General features: G+C 44.0%; 7 protein-coding genes across 7 annotated transcripts in view; 2 read left to right on the forward strand and 5 right to left on the reverse strand. All coding sequences in view use genetic code 12, as the record gives it.

The window, feature by feature from the left end:
- Window positions 1-1,379, reverse strand: part of LODBEIA_P18810 (uncharacterized protein) — a gene marked incomplete at both ends in the record, with an annotated part of 1,647 nt that extends 268 nt beyond the window's left edge. The window contains one exon of the mRNA XM_066971818.1: window positions 1-1,379. This exon is cut by the window's left edge and continues 268 nt beyond it. Coding sequence (XP_066828819.1) covers window positions 1-1,379 — 1,379 coding nt within the window.
- A 587-nt stretch (window positions 1,380-1,966) lies between these two features.
- LODBEIA_P18820 (uncharacterized protein) lies at window positions 1,967-3,034 on the reverse strand (the record flags this gene model as incomplete). Its single annotated transcript, XM_066971819.1, has 1 exon — window positions 1,967-3,034. The coding sequence occupies one exon, from the start codon at window positions 3,032-3,034 to the stop codon at window positions 1,967-1,969; it is 1,068 nt and encodes a 355-aa protein (XP_066828820.1).
- Window positions 3,035-4,197: 1,163 nt separating this feature from the next.
- On the reverse strand, window positions 4,198-5,367 carry LODBEIA_P18830 (uncharacterized protein; the record flags this gene model as incomplete). The annotated part of the gene is made up of 1 exon (XM_066971820.1): window positions 4,198-5,367. One exon carries the CDS (start codon window positions 5,365-5,367, stop codon window positions 4,198-4,200), a length of 1,170 nt encoding a protein of 389 aa, XP_066828821.1.
- A 396-nt stretch (window positions 5,368-5,763) lies between these two features.
- Window positions 5,764-8,751, reverse strand: LODBEIA_P18840 (chitin synthase I; the record flags this gene model as incomplete). The annotated part of the gene is made up of 1 exon (XM_066971821.1): window positions 5,764-8,751. One exon carries the CDS (start codon window positions 8,749-8,751, stop codon window positions 5,764-5,766), a length of 2,988 nt encoding a protein of 995 aa, XP_066828822.1.
- Window positions 8,752-11,082: 2,331 nt separating this feature from the next.
- LODBEIA_P18850 (uncharacterized protein) lies at window positions 11,083-11,904 on the forward strand (the record flags this gene model as incomplete). Its single annotated transcript, XM_066971822.1, has 1 exon — window positions 11,083-11,904. The coding sequence occupies one exon, from the start codon at window positions 11,083-11,085 to the stop codon at window positions 11,902-11,904; it is 822 nt and encodes a 273-aa protein (XP_066828823.1).
- Window positions 11,905-13,826: 1,922 nt separating this feature from the next.
- On the forward strand, window positions 13,827-15,545 carry LODBEIA_P18860 (uncharacterized protein; the record flags this gene model as incomplete). Its single annotated transcript, XM_066971823.1, has 1 exon — window positions 13,827-15,545. The coding sequence occupies one exon, from the start codon at window positions 13,827-13,829 to the stop codon at window positions 15,543-15,545; it is 1,719 nt and encodes a 572-aa protein (XP_066828824.1).
- Window positions 15,546-15,769: 224 nt separating this feature from the next.
- LODBEIA_P18870 (uncharacterized protein) lies at window positions 15,770-17,317 on the reverse strand (the record flags this gene model as incomplete). Its single annotated transcript, XM_066971824.1, has 1 exon — window positions 15,770-17,317. One exon carries the CDS (start codon window positions 17,315-17,317, stop codon window positions 15,770-15,772), a length of 1,548 nt encoding a protein of 515 aa, XP_066828825.1.
- Between the last annotated feature and the right edge of the window lie 457 nt (window positions 17,318-17,774).

Below are 17,774 nucleotides of genomic sequence, written 5' to 3' on the forward strand. Positions count from 1 at the left end.
ACAGGTGGTCTTTGGTTTTGGATTGTATTTTCCAATGTCTGGCCCGTCATTTGCGATGAAAATGCCAGAAGCGATATCTTGGGAAGCTCTTGTGGTTGTGGTTGTTGCTGCTGTTGTTGTTGTTGTTGTTGTTGTTGTTGTTGTTGTTGTTGTTGCTGTTGCTGTGGTGCAGGGGCAAACATTCGTGCCATGTCTGCTGGTCCAGTCACGTTTGGCCGTAACGCTTTCATTTCTTCTTGTGGTTCGGGTTCTGGGGTTATATTCATGTTGCCCATGCTATTGAACATTCTCGACATTTGCGCTGGCCCCGTCATGTTTGGCTTTAAGAATAAGTTGTCGTTGTTGCTTGAAGAGGGCACGGGTTTGCCACCGACTGAAGCAGTGTCCACGTTGTGCAAGTTGTGGAAACGATGCTGCGATTCTATTTCATTAAGCACTTGTCTTTCCTCTTCATCGTTCGGCTGATAAGTTTGCTGTTGACTCTTCATTCTCTCTAAAAGTTGGTCCATGGGAAGCGAATAATCAATTTGATCGGATTGCGGTTGTGGAGACGCCATGGGACTAGGTGTTACTAAAGTGCTTGAGTCGTGGATGTCAATTTGGTCTGAAAATTTCACTTTTTTACTCTTTCTTCTCTTGTTGGTGCTTAAATCGGGCCTTTCTCCCGTAAGCAAGAACTGGGTAAAGCTATCAATATCAAGTGGAGCCATTGGTTGTGCTTGTTCTTCGTCGTCTTGCCCAGATTTATTGAAATTTCCTTCCTCTTCTTCCTCTTGTTCTTCATTTTGTCTCTTTTTCGACAAAATGGAAGGCGGTGTAGGCACGGGAGCAACCACTTTGATCAATTTTCTAGTAGGCTCCTGTCCTAACAAAGTATGACTGATCACTCTCAACAATGCAAAGAACTCACCAATGTTAATGCTCAGGCTGATTCTGTTGAAAATCTGACAAACTTTCCCCTTTCTCTCCTCCAAGATCTTGAAATTGACGAGAAATTGAAACACGTCGTTGATGGAGATTGTTCTATTATTTGTGCGCGCAAGTATATCGCTATACCATCTCATATAAGTTTTGGACTCTTGCAAAGTCAATTCCTGCGCAGTAAGACTCAATGGTATACGTTCATCATTATCATCCTCAACATCATCTCCATCACTGAAAAAGGAGTCAACCTTCATGCTAGGTCGGAGATTAACAACTTGCGGGATGTTTTCATAGCTATTGTTGTCGCTGTGGATTCTATTCTGTTGATGATCCGGATATAAATGCTTGATATTGTTGAAGTTTAGTCGTGGTTGAGGTTGAGGCTGGGGTTGCCGGTGTGTGTAATTTGCGTTAGCAGCGCCTCCATCTTGTTGATTTAGATTATACCCATTCATACCAGTTGCTATGTGTGTTGCAGGAACACGTGCTAGGGCCAGGGGCTGTAGGCTGGAAGACGCGACTGATCTACTTGGGCCGTTAGATTGGTTGTTTGCTTGGATCGTTGGTTGACTGGTTAGTTGGTTGGCTGGTTGGTGATAGCTGCTATTTCTACGATTAAGAGCGAACATTTTAATTTTAATTTTTTTTTTTTCTTTTTTTTTTTCCGTTCTGTTGATTCCGGCCAGGAGAGCTCTCACTTTCCACGAGAGAAAGGGGGTGGGGGGAAGGGGGCGCGACATGGCAAAGAGTTCAAAGGGAAAGACGAGAGGACAGGCGCAGAGCTGAGGAAAAGCCTTTATGACGACCGGGGGGGAGGATGAGACTGTTTGTTCAAAGAGGTCAGGAGGTTTAGAATCTCGAAAAGCACTTTAAAAACACAACGTCAAGGTCGTAAACGTAAAAATAAGTCAATTAATCTCAAGTAAGTTATAGATTTAGGAGACACAGCAATCTTAGCTTGTACCCGAAATAAAACGATGAAAAGTGCCAAAATTGTCACACCTAGTACCAAAGAAAGAGAGTTTGTCAGATACATCCACCACTAGTGTTGCAAGGCTTCCTGCAAAGCCACAGTATCAGCAATGTGCTTGTTGTTGTTTATACCAACATGCTGGGGAGTGTATCTGCGTTCCTCGGCGGCCCATTCAGCATCTTCTTCAAAATCTTGTGGTTTGCCTTTGCCCTTATCGAGATAAGTGTCGCCTATGTTAGCAGTGGCCATTCTTTCGACTTCCTGAGCCGAAGGCATAAATATGACCCTGGTTCCTGGGGATTTAGCCATGTTTTGCAAAGCGTCCAAATATCTGATTTGCATGGCTGGTTTCGAAGCCAAAATATCGGCAGCTTTTCTCATCAACTTGGCACTTTCAACTTCGGCTTTGGCATTGATGATTTTACCTTCACCAATACGTTTTGCTTCTGCTGCCATCGACAATGACGCTTGGACTTTGTCCGGCAAAGTCAAGTCTTTGATCAAGATCGATTCGATATTGACCCCCCAATCAAAGGCAGTCTTGGCAATAATGTGTTCGATTGACTCGGCAATTTCTTCTCTTTTTTCAACGACATCCTGCAAAATCCTGCCACCAATAACATCTCTCAACGTAGTTTGAGTTCTTTCAATGATGGCGTCATGGATGTTCAGGATCGAAAAAACTGCCTTCATTGGATCGATAATGTTATAATAAACCACCGAGGTCACCACAACACTAACATTGTCTCTGGTCAAACATTTCTGAGCCGGGATCTCGCGGATGTTGATCTTGACGCTGACTCTAGTCAACTTCTCAGACCAGGTATTAACATAGCTCAAGCCGGGCTCAACAGTTCTCGACAACCTACCAAAAGTTTGCACTAGACCAACTTCACCTTGGTCAACCTCCTTGTATGGGTTTTCACAAAGAAAACAAAACATACCGCACGAGCCGAAAATTGAGCCCAAGTTAGCAATAAAGCTCTGATAGCCACCGGGCCTGGGAGTCTCATAGGTCTTGGCAAAGTTTTTCACAACCATTTCCGGCTTGACTGTTGGTTCTTGATTGATAGTATTTGCACGCTTATATGAGTCTGGGTCAAACGAGCCAGTTGATTGTTGATCTAAATGTGACATTGTTTGCAGCAAAAAAGGAAGAAAACTTGAGCACGAGCTTGGTGAGGGAGATGAATGGAATGAGGTTATTGTAGAAGGAAGGGGGGGGGGGATTATGCTTGGTATTTATATTGGTGTGTTTTGCTTCTAAGAAATTTGTCTCAGCCGTCTTTCTCCGCATTTTCTTGTGTGTCTCTGACAAACTCTAAATGTCAAGCTCTCGTCACTCGTCACCAATCAGCCTACAAACCAGCCTGCCAAACAACCAAAAGGATTCTCGATGGAGAAAACACGGAGATAGACACGTTGTGTGTAACGTGCCGGTTGGCATCATCATCATCATCATCCAGAGATCATCTTCATGACACGATATGGGATGTACAATGTATTAAAAAAAAGAGGCAGTATCCGAAAAGGACTATGCAATTTAGACAGTGACGCAATGGAGGGAGGAGGTGATTGAGAGCCCGTTTGACTACATTTACAGCTGTCGTCAAAACCGAAATAATCACGACAACTGCTCTTTGCCAGTCCTCGGTGACCATAACCGATATTGTCTTCAAACAAAGGCGCTCGAGATACGAAGAAACGAGAGAAAACGATCACGGGTTTTCCCTTTCTCTCCTGCCAGAGACACGGCCATGCCCCCCAGATTGACGCAGCACAGCGGTTAGTTCCCATGCATACCACAGCCCACTTTGCTCCTAAAAAAAAAGCAAAAGCAGAAGCCTGGATCAACCGATCGCACGGCTAGCCACGGCTCGCCATACCTCAAACCCTTGCTCCACACAATAAGAACAAAAAAAAAAAACCGTGATCTTGATCGGGGTCATGGCAGATTAAAGCACCGGAACCACGTTGGAAGAGATGTGGTGCTTGGCCAGGGGTGATGACGAGAGAGGTGGGCTGCGAGTATGCAAACGCGGGTATAAAAATGTCGGATTTAAAACACGGATTTAGTGACGAGCTGAACTCTGCACGATATCGGGAGAGAGAGGGAGTTAGAGGGAGAAAGAGAGCACCACGAGAGCACGCAATGAGCACGAGGTGTCGGCACCACATGAGTTACACTCGAAGGAGGTCATGACTCATTCCCTACATCATACACGTTGTAACAAACAGAATCAAAGTTTTTAAAAACAAACAGCAAAGAGTCCACACTTTATAACAGAATAAAAAAAAATCTAAACGCTCAATTTGTGAATCTCCAGCGTCAAATCGGCAATGTCACTGTTTTGGCTCAACCCCGTGACCAAGTCTTCAAGTAAATCTCTCGGGTCCTCCAATCCAACACTTATCCTCAACAATTTCTTGCTGATGTGATCATCACTCATGGCTCTCCATTCAATCAAGCTTTCCGCGCCCCCTAAACTCGTGGCATGATGGAATAATCTCAATTTCGAAGGAAGCAGCTTAGCTTTGTCGGCGCTCGTGAGTTCGATTGAGAAAACCGGAGTGTGGCCGTTGGGGTATTGGGCCTTGATAAACTCGTCATCTTGGAGTGATCCATGATGGATGCGTTCCAACACGGGAAACGCATCTTGGTGCCGAGAAAGAAAGGCAACTATAGTAGCAGCAGATTTCGCTTGTCTAGCCACGCGCAATTCAAAAGTCCGTAAGCTACGCACAAGCAACGCGCTTTCCAAATTGGCAATATTGGAACCCAAGACCAACCGATCCAACAATAACTTGTTCTTGATTTCGGGCGTCTTGACGATTAACAAACCAGCTAACAAATCAGAATGACCGCCAAAGAACTTTGTAGCTGAATGCATCACGATATCAGCGCCAAATTGGAAAGGGTCGAGTAATGGCGGCGGTGCAAACGTGGCATCCACGCTCAACACGGCGCCTCTGGCATGCGCCTTTTGGGCAAATTCCGTGATATCGTAGTATGTACCATAGGGGTTCAACGGCGTTTCTAAATGCACCAAATCGCCCTCCTTAACACCTTGCCACTCTTTCTCATCATCGCTTAGAATGTGGATTTGCTTCAAGCCAAAATTACGCTTCCATATATCTGCTATGCCTTGACACCCATGGTACCCGTCGCCAATGGCTAAAGTCTTGGGGTTGACGTGCGTCATCAAGGCGTTGAAGGCAGATAGGCCCGAGTTGTAGACAACGGTGGGGTATCCGACCAACGACTCGACTATCGCTTCGATTTGCGCTGCGTTGGGGTGGTTTTCTCGCGAATAAATGAGCGTTTTGGGGTCGGTTAGTCCTCCCGGCACGAGCTCGTCGGGGTTGCTAGAGTAGCTGTATGTTGTAGTGATGTGGATTGGTGTAATCACATCCAGGTGGGTCTTGAGGTGGTCGCCTCCGTGGATTGAGTTTGTTGAAAATTGAGTCATCTACTTCGTTGGTGGTGGTGGTGTACTAATTGGGTGCTGGAAGGTCCGTGCGATGTTAGTCGGGATTTATATTACGCGATTTGGCGGGTGGTGGAGACACTTCGATCACCACTAATGTGTATCACGTGCGTAGGTAGGTACCATTTTCATGCTTTGGTACATTACATTCAATTTTTATTCGCATCGAGCGCGATCCGGGGAGGGGGGGGGTCCGCGGACTGGGACAGGGTGCTTATCAGAAGTTAATGTACAGCTACAACAGGTGCCAATGAGTCACCTTTATCTCATGTTTGAATTGATATCCAAAACAATCCTGAGCTTACCTCATAAAACGCATAATATTAAATATCTTTTTCTAAAAATAAAAAAAAAAAAGAAACATCTTCTACTGACTGACTAAGATTTGGTTGCGTGTTCGCTGCCTCTCATCCGTCTTCCCATTCTACTGAGCAAATAGTAAATGCAGCCAAGGAACCGGAACAAGGCCATAAACGCTACTGTCCAAAGTATTACAGTTAAGAAAATCTCGCTTCTGTTGCTTCTGAGTGTAGTAGTTTCCCCTTCAGGGTTAAACTGGTTGAACCCGCCCGTCTCCAAGACCAAGGCAATGATGATAAAGTTTGAAAACATCCAGATTAAAACAGTCATGGATCTAATGAATGCATAATAGTCCTCGGCGTTTTTCACAAGCACTTTTTCAGGCGGTGGAGCTGGATCCCGGATTTTTTCAAGCTGATTGAGATAGGATTGATTGATTTCTTCCTTGAGGATCGGCACACTAACGTCAAACGTACCATCTTCGCGCAATTTCGCCTCGCCAAGAGACTTGCCACCGACATCACCTTTGGTACCCCATGACACGTCGTCAATGTTACAAAATGCGTAAATGTTGAGCACGTTGATGTAACTCGGCGACAACAAAATGTACTGGGCAAACGAGGTGAACATGTGCCATGGCTCAAAATAAAGGAAACTGGCAACGAAATACAAGGCATAGGTGGATGCTGTGGCAACAATGAGATCTCTGAATTGGGCATTTTCAAAAAACAAGGTCACGGTAAAATTACCTGATTGGTGGATCGCTTGGATCGAGTGAACAGCAAGGAAAATTGCCGCGAAAATCATGTAAGCCATGAGAATGGCAAAGAAAACCACAATGACAATGTAGAAGCGCTCGGTACCTTTTGGCTTGTTACCAAACGACAAGACAAACGTGGTGACGATCGAAGCAAGGTAAAGCCATAGGAAAATCACACTGAGAACATTTCCTGGTGAAAAATTGAGCTCGGGCGCAGTGAGCGATGTGGTCAAGATTCGGAAAACAAGAAAATATGAGCCAATGGAAAACCACGAAACAATCAAGCCGATGAATTGGTAAAAGAATTCAATTTGGAAAAAGATTTTTCTGCCAAATGAGTGTGAGCTGCTCCAAATTTTGGCAAAATGGGCCAAGGCATAGATGGCTGCAAAAAAGGACCCATTTAGCCATCTTCTTCTTTGTAAAATGAATTCGGCTAACCCTTCTGGAACATCGGTTTCTGCAGATGCTGATTTGCAGTACCTTAGAAGCCAGTTGCATCCGCGTTTAGCCACAAGCTCGAAACACAAGATACGATCTTCGGCCAAGTACATGTTGGAAGTGAAGATACCAGCTTCTTCCTTCAACATGGCACGTTTCATCTCGTATTCGTCATCCTGGGGGTCCAAAGTGCCTGACGAGTGAAGAAACTCACCTTTGAAATATTTCTCCAATGGACCTTTACCATTGATGTCATTTTGTAAAGCGACATTCCTATAAGCGGAAAAGGCACCGGGTAAAACTGAGATAAATCCAAACGAAGATTCAGTCGGCTTATCCAAAATGTTTGAAATTTTGTATTCGAAATTCTGTCCATACACAAGTGGGTTGGTAATCATTTGTCTCTTTTTAAGCGCTGCGGTGATTTCACCACAAGCACCGGCAACTCTGTGGTCGCGGTCAAATTCTTTCCAAAGCTTGTAAAGCGATTTACCCGAGGGCTGAGTGCCGCAATCCAACAAGATGACAATTTTTGGATCCAACACTTGTCCGATTGCTTGGAAACACCACCGGTGGGAGTTGATCTTTTTGGCATTGGTTTCTTTTAAGCAAAACAACATTTGCACGGGGACAATCTTTTCCGTTGTGAGTTTAACAATGTCGTTTGAAACTGAACTTATACCGACTCTGGTGGTGTATTCATACATGTGCGCCTGCACTTTTTTGTCATCGACTCTGCTCTTGGCCAACCCTTCTTGGTAAACCCCCAATCCAGCAAGTAAAGCTTGAGCTCTTTCGTTGATTTTGGTTCGGCCATCGCTTACAATGCAAACGACGATTTTCTTCCACGAATCTTTACCCCATACACTAGATCTGTTTTTCGATTCCAAATACTTTATATTTTTAAAGACACCTTTTAAAGTTCTGCCCAACAAGATGTCATCTTCGTTGTACATGGTGATCACAATCATCAACTCGGTTTGTCTCGGGATTGGGTAATGGACCGGTCTCAAGATGTAAGCGTCACGATAAAAGTTTGAAGGACCACAAGTAACCGCAGTGTATCTCATAAATGCAAATTCTCGACTCAACCCGCCGTCTTTTTCGCCTTCTTTGTAATCGGGGAATTTGCTTAGCAACTCACCAGCAACTGGACAATCTAACACCAAATGGCCATTGATACCACTAGCTCTAATTGGTTTTTTAGACCGAACTTCTTCTTGTAGTGGTGGTTCTTGAAACTGCAATCGATTACCAAACGGACCTTGTCCATCTTGTCCTTCTTCCTCTTCCTCTTCTCCTTCTTCAATGGTATCTTCAACGGGAACAAATTCAGGTTGGGCATCGTCATCGACATAACTAGCAGTGGCTAAATCATAATGATCACCTTCAAATTGGTTATATTGAATTCGTTGATCAAACTCTTTCTCCTCTGGATCTTCTTCGTCATACACGTGGGGAACAAATGCTTGATTGTAGTTCTGAGCACTGCCACCTTGGTAGCCTTGGTATTGCATTTCGTAATCATTGAATGGATCGTGATTGGGATCATTACTCGGTGGTGGTAGTGTTGGCGGCGCCAAATGGCTTGTGCTTGTATTGAAAATTGGCTGGTTGTAATAATCGTCACCTAGGGAAGTCGACGATTGATTATGGCGATATATCGGTTCCGGGTGTTGGAAGTTTATCGAGTTTGAAGATACGTTTTGGTGGTGGTGGTTGTTATAGGTACCTTGCGTCAAAGGAGTGTTGGAAACATCGTGCTCATCAATCGACGAGTCCTCGTCCGATGGTTCGTTGTGGTAGGAGCCGTATCTATTAGGGTGTAGCCTATTGGAATCACCAGGACGTCTATTATAGCTCATGGTGCCCTGTGATTCTTACCCACAGTGGTTGTGTCCGACAAGTGCTGCTAAATGAGACGCGTGGGAAGTTTTTTGAAAAATTTATCGATCCGATCCCGTTGAATCTTTCGAGAATGTGGGAAAAAAAAAAGGAAGAAAGCCAAAAAGAAAAAGGAAAACGGCCTGTCTCAAGAGTATTAGTTAAAAATGTGAGATACCGTGGTTGATCTGTTGGTGGTACCTGTATCTGTCTATCTCTCTATCTCTATATATATATGACAAGCGAGGGAAAGACGGTTTTATGTGGTGTATTCCGAGCTGGGGGGCTAATCTCGTAAATGTTGCACGTTTGGGGCTGTAGACAGGTGGGCTGTCTGGTGCGTGTCTGGTACGTGTGTCGTGTGTGGGATGGTCACTCGGTCGTCAGCCAGACCTGAAACATGGAAATTACTATAATTAGAAATGGAGAAGGCGTCTGACGCTTTTTTTTTCACGACACTAGACGCGACCCTGTGCCAATGGGGGAGGGGGTTTATGAGGGTCTTTTTGTATATAGAGAGAGAGACAGGGTCTGTTCAAGTTATCAAGAGGCGTAGGTGTGTCTTAGAAGGGCGGTTGGTCCAGAAAGCTGATTGAATCTCATCCGACTCCAAGAACCTGGTTATCTCCCTCCGAAAAAGTGGGGCAGGGGGGACTATACGTTGAGAACCGTTTTCGAAGCAGTTTTTTTCTTTTGCTTGATTTAGACTCCAAGTCAAGTTTGCTATTGCTATTGCAATCATCCTGCAAGACTTTTAGGCGACAATTGTATTTTAGCGAGATAAAGCTGAAGGCTTAGCTCTCCTGTTCTGGTTATTTATTTTTGTTAGTGGTGTTGTTGTTGTTGCAGTCGAGGCAGTGTTGCAGTGACGATTTTTTTCGTGGTCTCCGTATCCACACGCGCGACTTTGCCTCTTGCTTCTAAAGAAAATAAAATAAGATCAGGTCACGTGCTATCCCTCTGCCGTTATTGATTGGGGATAGACGGCCATGAGAATATGCGCCGGATTCTCTCATCGGATAATGCATCTTTTGAGATCTTGAACCCACGTTCCCCACTCGCCTCTGCCTCCTAGGGACATATATACGTTTATGGTAGTTGCTGCCGCGACTGCCACCCGCGCCTCAGTACACCTCTTTTCCTCCAGCGTCGCTTAAATATATTACAGTTAACTGACAGGACGTGGAGCCACAGGTTACAACCCTTGCCATCAATTTTGCCAGCATTGTTGTAAAATTGTTCTCTGGTTAGATTAAAATAGGGCCAGAAGCCATATTCATTCTTGGATATCTTGCCAAAAGCCACGGCTGATAACAGCTATGACAAACTACAAAAATAAAAAGCTTCCAAGGGGGCTTTTCTGTCACGTGCAAAATGAACAAAGAAACGAGAAAAAGGAAAGAAAGCCGCTTAATCTCAGATGTCACTCCACTTTCATCTTGCAAAAACGGCAACCTGATGATCTCAACCTTAGCAGTACTTACTACACTTGACAGTTCCTTTTCCTTTTCCTTTTTCTTCTTCCCCTTCGTTTTATTCATGGGGGTCATCTACGTTTTGATAACCTGCCTATGGTGCCCACTAGACTAAAGACACAAGTACGGAAGAAGCCAGGTGATTCATGCTCGTTGTTGCTTTTGGCCAAAGGTTTGTATCCAGGAGTCTGTCTCTCCCTGTGAGTCTGTGTGTGCCTGCGTGTGTGCGTGTGGTTTTTCACGGGATAGAGGGAGGAACTAAAGGCCATAACTGCAGGCCACATGTACATAATTACAGATGTAAGTCATACGATCTGTGCTTATCACCACACCTACACTCACAAGCAGCAACAGTGACCTAGGTGACGAACCAGAACTCATGCCAGAGTGAGATTCAAATCACCTTTCAAATACGGCTGTCGTTTGATATCCCTACCAGCCTGACTTTTTCATGCTTGTTTTTGTAGCTTTTTACTTGGGCATTTTACTGTTTTACTATTTTACTATTTTACTCTTTTGCAGTTGTACTGTTTTTATCAAATAAAAGGATTGAAAAATAAGCAAAATGTGGAATCGGGGTGGACTTTTGTCTTCATGGAGCTGCTATTACTCAACCACTAAAAAACTAGTATGAACTTTAATCAAGCTCAAACCTATTTGTTATCGCGTATATTTGAAGAAATGAGTATTTGCCATTTGGATGCATATGCTCAATTGTTGCAGGAACAAGAAGAAAACAAGCTGTTGCTGCTGCAACAACAACTACAACAACAACAAAACCAATCACTTCTGCTGCAGCTGCGACGTTCAAGTGAATGCACCACTACTAATACCGCTATGACCCCAATATTAACCAAGGACTTGTTCGATTCATTAAGCTTAAAAGGTTATTGCAGTGGTAAAGAAACGCTTTGCGAGGTGCCTATATCTATGGCATTATATACGCCAGATGAAAGCCATCGTACCAAATACCAAATCAGACTATACAACGATATCAACAAAACACTCGAGCACATGGAGAATCTCACTTTTGAAAACTACAAACTTGCCATTTGCAGCTTGGAATACCAGAATATATTCTTGCGATTCAAGTTAAGCCCCGGCGAAGATATGGGCCGTCATGTCATCTACAAGGCCTTGGAATATGTCTTGCTTGCCGTCAAGGATGAATACATCGACAGAAGGGAGTTGGTGCGTGTGGTGCAACAAGCGGTTGCGCCCCCCGAGCTGAAAGTCAATGAATATTTCAGCAACTTCAACTATTTTGCAGGCAAGATTGCCTCGTCTAATAAACGCAACTCGTTGTTGGAAGCGTTGGCCTTGACGTATGCGATTGATGTCTTTTTATATCCCGAGTTATGGAGCAAGATTCAATTGTTGAAATCAAAAAACCAGCAGGCCTTGTTGCTCCAGTTGATCCCACCGTACTTCCATCGCTCCTTGAATGACGGAGGAGTCGAGTCGTTTGAGGTGTTTAATGATATTGCTCAAGAATGGTGCCACGAGCACTACTCGCCCGATGAAGCTGATTCCGTGGTGGAGGAGATGATTGACGGCATCAGCTTAACCCAAATGACTACTGCTGAAGTTTGGAAGAAATTGAGATTAGCTTGTGGAGAGTATATGAAGAAAAAAAAGGAATTTCAAAGACACTGTTGACGACGCAGGAAACAAACAAACAAACACACAACCAACAACCCCTTGCCTTCACCCTTCCCACTTCACCCCTACTTTAAAAGATTTTACCCTGTAAAAAACCATTTTTTTTTATTAAGAAAAGGAACCAATAAAACAGAAAATTTAAAAAAAAACCAAAAAAAAAAAACAGAGAAAAAGAGATAAATTATACATTTAAAACGGATATTATAATAGAGAAACGGCCATGTAAATTTCCCAACAATCCAGGTTGCGAAAATATACACAATTGTTTGAGACATTGAATCACTGAGTTCTTTTTGACAAGAGAGAGGAAGGTTGTGAGTCTTTTCCATTTCTGATAAAACTTTTGACATACATAGAAAGATGTATGCATGCAAGCCTTGTAAATTGAATGCTGCTGGCTCATAATCGTATGGCAACCTCTTGCTTTGGCAGTAGATCCCACTTTCCACCGAGACTTCTGAACGGATAAATTGAGAGTGAGGCTAGGTTTGATCTTGAGCTTGACTTTGATCTTGACTAGTCGCTGAAGACCCCATTGCACGAGACTGGTCCCTCTGGTCAAACTTGTGCAGGGTGTGGCTCTCTCGTATTTATAATCCTGCCCCCACGGCAAGCGGCCAAGGTTTTTAGCTTTGTTTGATCTTAATTTCGGCCGAACTTTTCTCTTTTGGGTAAAAAAGCGAAGCGGAAATTGCAAGCCAGCCAAAATATTGTCCAGTCTCGATTTTGACACAGGGTTCGTAACTTTGACAAAATTTGAAGAACGGAAGGTGTTGACGGGGCGGTATTTTTTTGCCACTGGGTGAGAAGTGGCTGAACCAAGCGCATCTTCGGGTTATATGACAGGTACACACTTTGCATCCACGTGGTTTTTCAAGGGAACTGGCTCTGATCAACGAGTACAAGAATGGCGGTTCTCTTTTTACCAGTAACCTCCAAGACCAGGAAGATGGAACCTACATCGACGACAGCTCGCCATACTACGTCAAACGACCGTGAATATCTCTATTTTTCTCTTCCAGAACTATGGCGGTCATTCAGTCTCAAGAGACGGCGATTAGGTTCGGTTCTGAGAATAAAAATGACAGTCACGTGACAACATTTTCGTAAAAGCGATGCGCTTTGACAAATACAGTTAGTGTAACTATCTAACGAACAAGGTTATTGCGGTTGTTCATACACCGCTAAACTCCTCTGCTCCGTATTCTGTTAACGCCGCATAGACCCGAGCCCGAGAAGCGCTTCCTGCATTAAAAAAACAACCCTCCTCCTCATCCCTGTCAAAAACCTCGGCCTGAGTCAAATGACAAGCGATGCAGCCGTTGCTAATCGCCAGCGGTGGGCACTGGTAGTGGCAGTTGGTGCTGCTTACGAAGATTGCGAAAAAGTTTTTTTTTTCTTTTTTTTTTTGGTGTTGCTTTCTTGAGGGGTGGGTTGGGGGGGGGGTTGGAAAGCCACTACATCCTACATCTACATGCGCCCGTCAAGCGGGTTAAATTCTGTTGATTTTGCAGTTTTCTTTCTCTAAAATCCGCACCCTTGTTCTTTGTTTTCCTCACCCTTTGCTTCGCTTCTGCGGTTGAACGAGGGAAGAAGAAGCTGCTCGCTGATTCGAGTGAGATTCTAGTTCCATCGAAAACGGCGCTCGGGTGTTTTGTTTTTCTTTTGGGTTGGTTTGCATGAGTCAGCGGCCGATAACTTCTTTCAAAAATAGGAAAGCGACTGCAAGAGTCCCGAAGCCGTTGAAACGAATGAAATATACAAATACACCTCGAATCTTCCACTCTTTTCAGTCGAATGAAATTTTTATGTTTTTTCAATTTTTTTTGCTTTCTTCTTATCTTTCCTTCAAGTTATATATAATTATTTTTTTACCTTTCCCTGTCAACAAGATCCACCTGAGTTAGTAGTTCAACATCATGAAATCATTCCTCAAGGATTCATTCGTGGGACAAATCCTCTACCGCTTGTCGGGACGCAAAATCTTTCTTCATAACGATGAATTACCAGGCTACGTCATACCGGAGAAATATTTAGTCGGATCCGCCGCAGCAAAGGGTGAATACCAATCTCCAAGCAGACCAGATTCCGCCGATGAAGCAGACGTTGACGCTGACGCTGACGTGGAACTCAAAAATCAAGACAAGGACAGCGCTTCCACAGCTGCCAATTCTCAAGAAGCACTCGACAAGAAGGACTCCGAATACATAATCGTCACGTGGGACGGTGACGATGACCCCGAAAACCCATACAATTGGTCAACGGGGCTTAAATCCCTCATGGCTTTCCAAATTTCCTTCTTGACGGTGTCGGTCTACATGGGTTCCGCCATCTACACACCAGGTGTCCAAGATATCATGGCCCAGTTCAACATCAGCCAAACGTTGGCCACTTTACCCTTGACCATGTTTGTCATTGGCTACGGTATCGGGCCCCTCTTTTTCAGTCCACTTTCAGAAGACTCGAGAATCGGACGCACGCCGTTGTACATTATCACCTTGTTCATCTTTTGCATGATGCAGATTCCCACCGCTTTATCGAAAAACATCGCCAGTATGTCGGTTTTGCGTTTGATTGCGGGCTTTTTCGCTAGTCCCGCTTTGTCCACCGGTGGTGCCTCTTACGGTGACTTCATCACCTTACCTTACTTTGTTGTTGGATTAGCTGCTTGGTCCCTCGGTGCCGTCTGCGGTCCTGCCATTGGTCCCTTGATTGGATCGGCCTTGGTGGTGCGCGGTGGCCATAACGGATACGAGAGCTGGAGGTGGACTTTTTGGTTCATGGCCTTGATCTCGTCGTGCTTTTTGTTCTTTGGCTGGACCTTGCCCGAAACTTATGCCCCATATTTGCTCAGAAAGAAGGCTGAAAGATTGAGAAGATTGACTGGAAACGACAGGATTAGAAGCGCCACCGAGTTGGAACAACACAAGTCTGCTAGTGAGATTGTTCTGAAGTTGCTTTGGAGACCATTTGAAATCACCTTTACTGAACCGGTGGTGTTGTTAATTGACATCTACATTGCCTTGGTTTACAGTATCATGTACTTGTTCTTTGAAGGTGTGCCTATTGTGTTTCAAGAAACCAAGCACTTCACTTTGGTTGAAATGGGTGCAGCCTATGTTTCCATTGTCATTGGTATAATCATTGCCGGAGCAGTGTATATCCCATACGTCTACCAGATCTTCACCAAGAAGCTTTTAGGCGGCTCATTTGCACCACCGGAGGCTTTCCTCCCCGCTGCCGTGGTTGGTTCCGTGCTTATGCCCGTGGGTCTTTTCATCTTTGGCTGGACCTCGTCGCCCGACATCCACTGGTTCCCACCTTTGATTGGAATTGCCTTGTTTGCCGCTGGTGCCTTTATCATTTTCCAAACATTGTTCAATTACATGGCCTCGAGTTTCAAAGTTGAATACCTCGCCTCGACTTTTTCGTCCAACGCATTCTTTAGAAGTGTCAGTGCTGGCTGTTTCCCACTTTTCGGACGCGCCTTGTTTAAGAATTTGGGAAGCGATAAATTCCCCGTGGGGTGGGGTAGCAGTTTATTGGCATTCCTTTCCTGTGCCATGATTGCTATCCCCGTGTTTTTCTATTTGAACGGTCCTAAATTGAGAGCGAGAAGTAAATATGCTTACCATTAAGTGTTGATGACAGCTATGCGGGAGCTAACTATTTTATTTTTGGGATAATTTTGGTTTTAATTGAGGTTTTTTTTTTTGGTTTTAATTGCATGTACATAAGGATAGATTATATAGATTGATAATTGACAAACTTATTACTTTACTTGTTGAATTTCCGCCTCGATTCTTGAAACGATTTGAGAGTCGGTTTATAGTACAACTGCGATTCTTGGTCCACCCGTGAACTAATCTTCCTTTTTGCTCTGTGTTTTGGTCTTTTTCGACGACTTTTTCTCCGCCTTTTTCTCCGCCTTTTTATCTATCGACTCCTCCAGTGTTTTTTCATCTTCAACTTCCAAAGTACTTGCGTCGAATGCCTTTTTGGTGTACCAAATGAAAGCCAATAGCAACAACTCAACCAAAGAAGAGCCGGCCATTCTGACTTCGTAGTATTCCATCAAGGTGCTGATTGAGCTCAATAACTCGCCTACATCGAAAACACCGGCAAACACCAACCGGATGTACAATTGGTAGATAATGTGTCTACCAAATGTACTCCATGCAACCAATTGAAGCAAGAATGACGATAAGATAGGTCTAAGCAAAGTCTTGTCGCTTTTAAAATGCAAAATCAACTTGAGCCCGGAATAAAAAGTAGCCACGAGCAAAAGCAAACCAGTAATGAACTGGGCCCTGGTGGAGTAAATGATGATGGTTTTCATTATCTCAGAGTACTGCTTGGTAACGACGTTGCTATAGAACCGGCTTACCAAGATTGACTTGTGGATAATCTGGAACGGTTCTTCATTGATGAGAATATCAACGGCGGACTCTGTGCGCTTGGTCAAAGAACGAAACAAGATTGCAGTTATGAAATTGAATACAAAGATTGCCTGTATTAGGTTTCTTGGACCCTGCTGTGTTTCAGGGAGGTTACCGAACCCCAAGCCCAAGTAGATCATGGTGGTGACGTATTTTTGCCAGATTTCCAAGAGAAGCACTTTGAAATAACTGAAATACTCCTCGGTGAAGGAATGAATAAAGTTGTTTGGGATGAACAAGTAGGTCAATTCTAACACAACATGGACACCATTCAAAACGGCGTACACCAAGATTATCTGAGCCGCTTCTCGCACCACGGGGGTGATTTTGTCGAAATCCCGAAGCGTTTTCAATTTGTAAATGTACTTGAACGGCAACAACGCCAAGCCAAACAATATGGCAATGGTGATGTGAGCGGAAATATCGTTGTACACCGAGATTGGCTGAAACTCTTGGATCTCCATATTGGCATGGTAGTTGGTTGGATGAATCAAGTTGCCATCGTATGAATAAAGCGGCAAGTAAACGCAAAACACACCGGGCTCAGGAACATGATAAGTGAACTCGCCGTCTTCTTTAATCAACCTCTTTTCAACATGTTCAGGAAATTCAAAACTCCTAAACACTTTGAGATCAAACGCCATCTCATCGTCTTTTCCATCGCCATTTTTTTTCTCGCTGCCTAGTTTCAAGAATGGTTTCTCATCAAGATAAGTGTGGTTCAAAAATGCATTTAAATTTGGCAAATTTTTGAAATATTGCAAGTCGGCATAATTAAAGATGATCAAAGGAATCTGCTTATCCAAGGCCGTGTTTGCAAAATTGAATTTGAAGTTGGTATATGAAGTATCGTTGACCAAGATACAAGCCGCGTTGCTTTGATAGTTGAAAAAAATGTCTCTTGTTGGTATAGCCAATACAAGCGACAATTGCGCCAAAACCAACGCTAGAATCAACTCAATTGATCTCATCCAAATGATGTACCGGAACCGTCACCTCTTTTATCTGCGTTTTCTTTTCTCTTTTTTTTTTTTGGAAAAAGGAAGCCCGGCTTGCAACAAGATTGGTTACGTGTGTGTGAGTATTGTTGAACTTTCGAAATTGGTGCCGTTTGCGGGGGGGGGGGAAAGGTTACATCCAGCGACGTCTCAAGACGGTATGCCAAATCGGGCAATTTTCATGCCAGTGCGGCTCTTGCATCAATGTCGTATCTGCTACAGATCTGTCAGCAAGATCTTGCGACACTGAAATTGTCACGTGTAGTGGGGGGAGGGGTGGGATCTGACGGTTGCAAATAAAAATAAAATACGGGTTGCAGTTACAGTTTTTCGAGGTGTGGGTCGTTGATGTGCCCAAATGAAGTTCCAGGAGTGGTATTTTAAGCCCTTGCTGTTAAATGGTTGGCCCCAGAAGCTTGATTGACTTGTT

This window comes from Lodderomyces beijingensis (genome assembly GCF_963989305.1).
Source record: "Lodderomyces beijingensis strain CBS 14171 genome assembly, chromosome: 2".
Taxonomy (NCBI): domain Eukaryota; kingdom Fungi; phylum Ascomycota; class Pichiomycetes; order Serinales; family Debaryomycetaceae; genus Lodderomyces; species Lodderomyces beijingensis.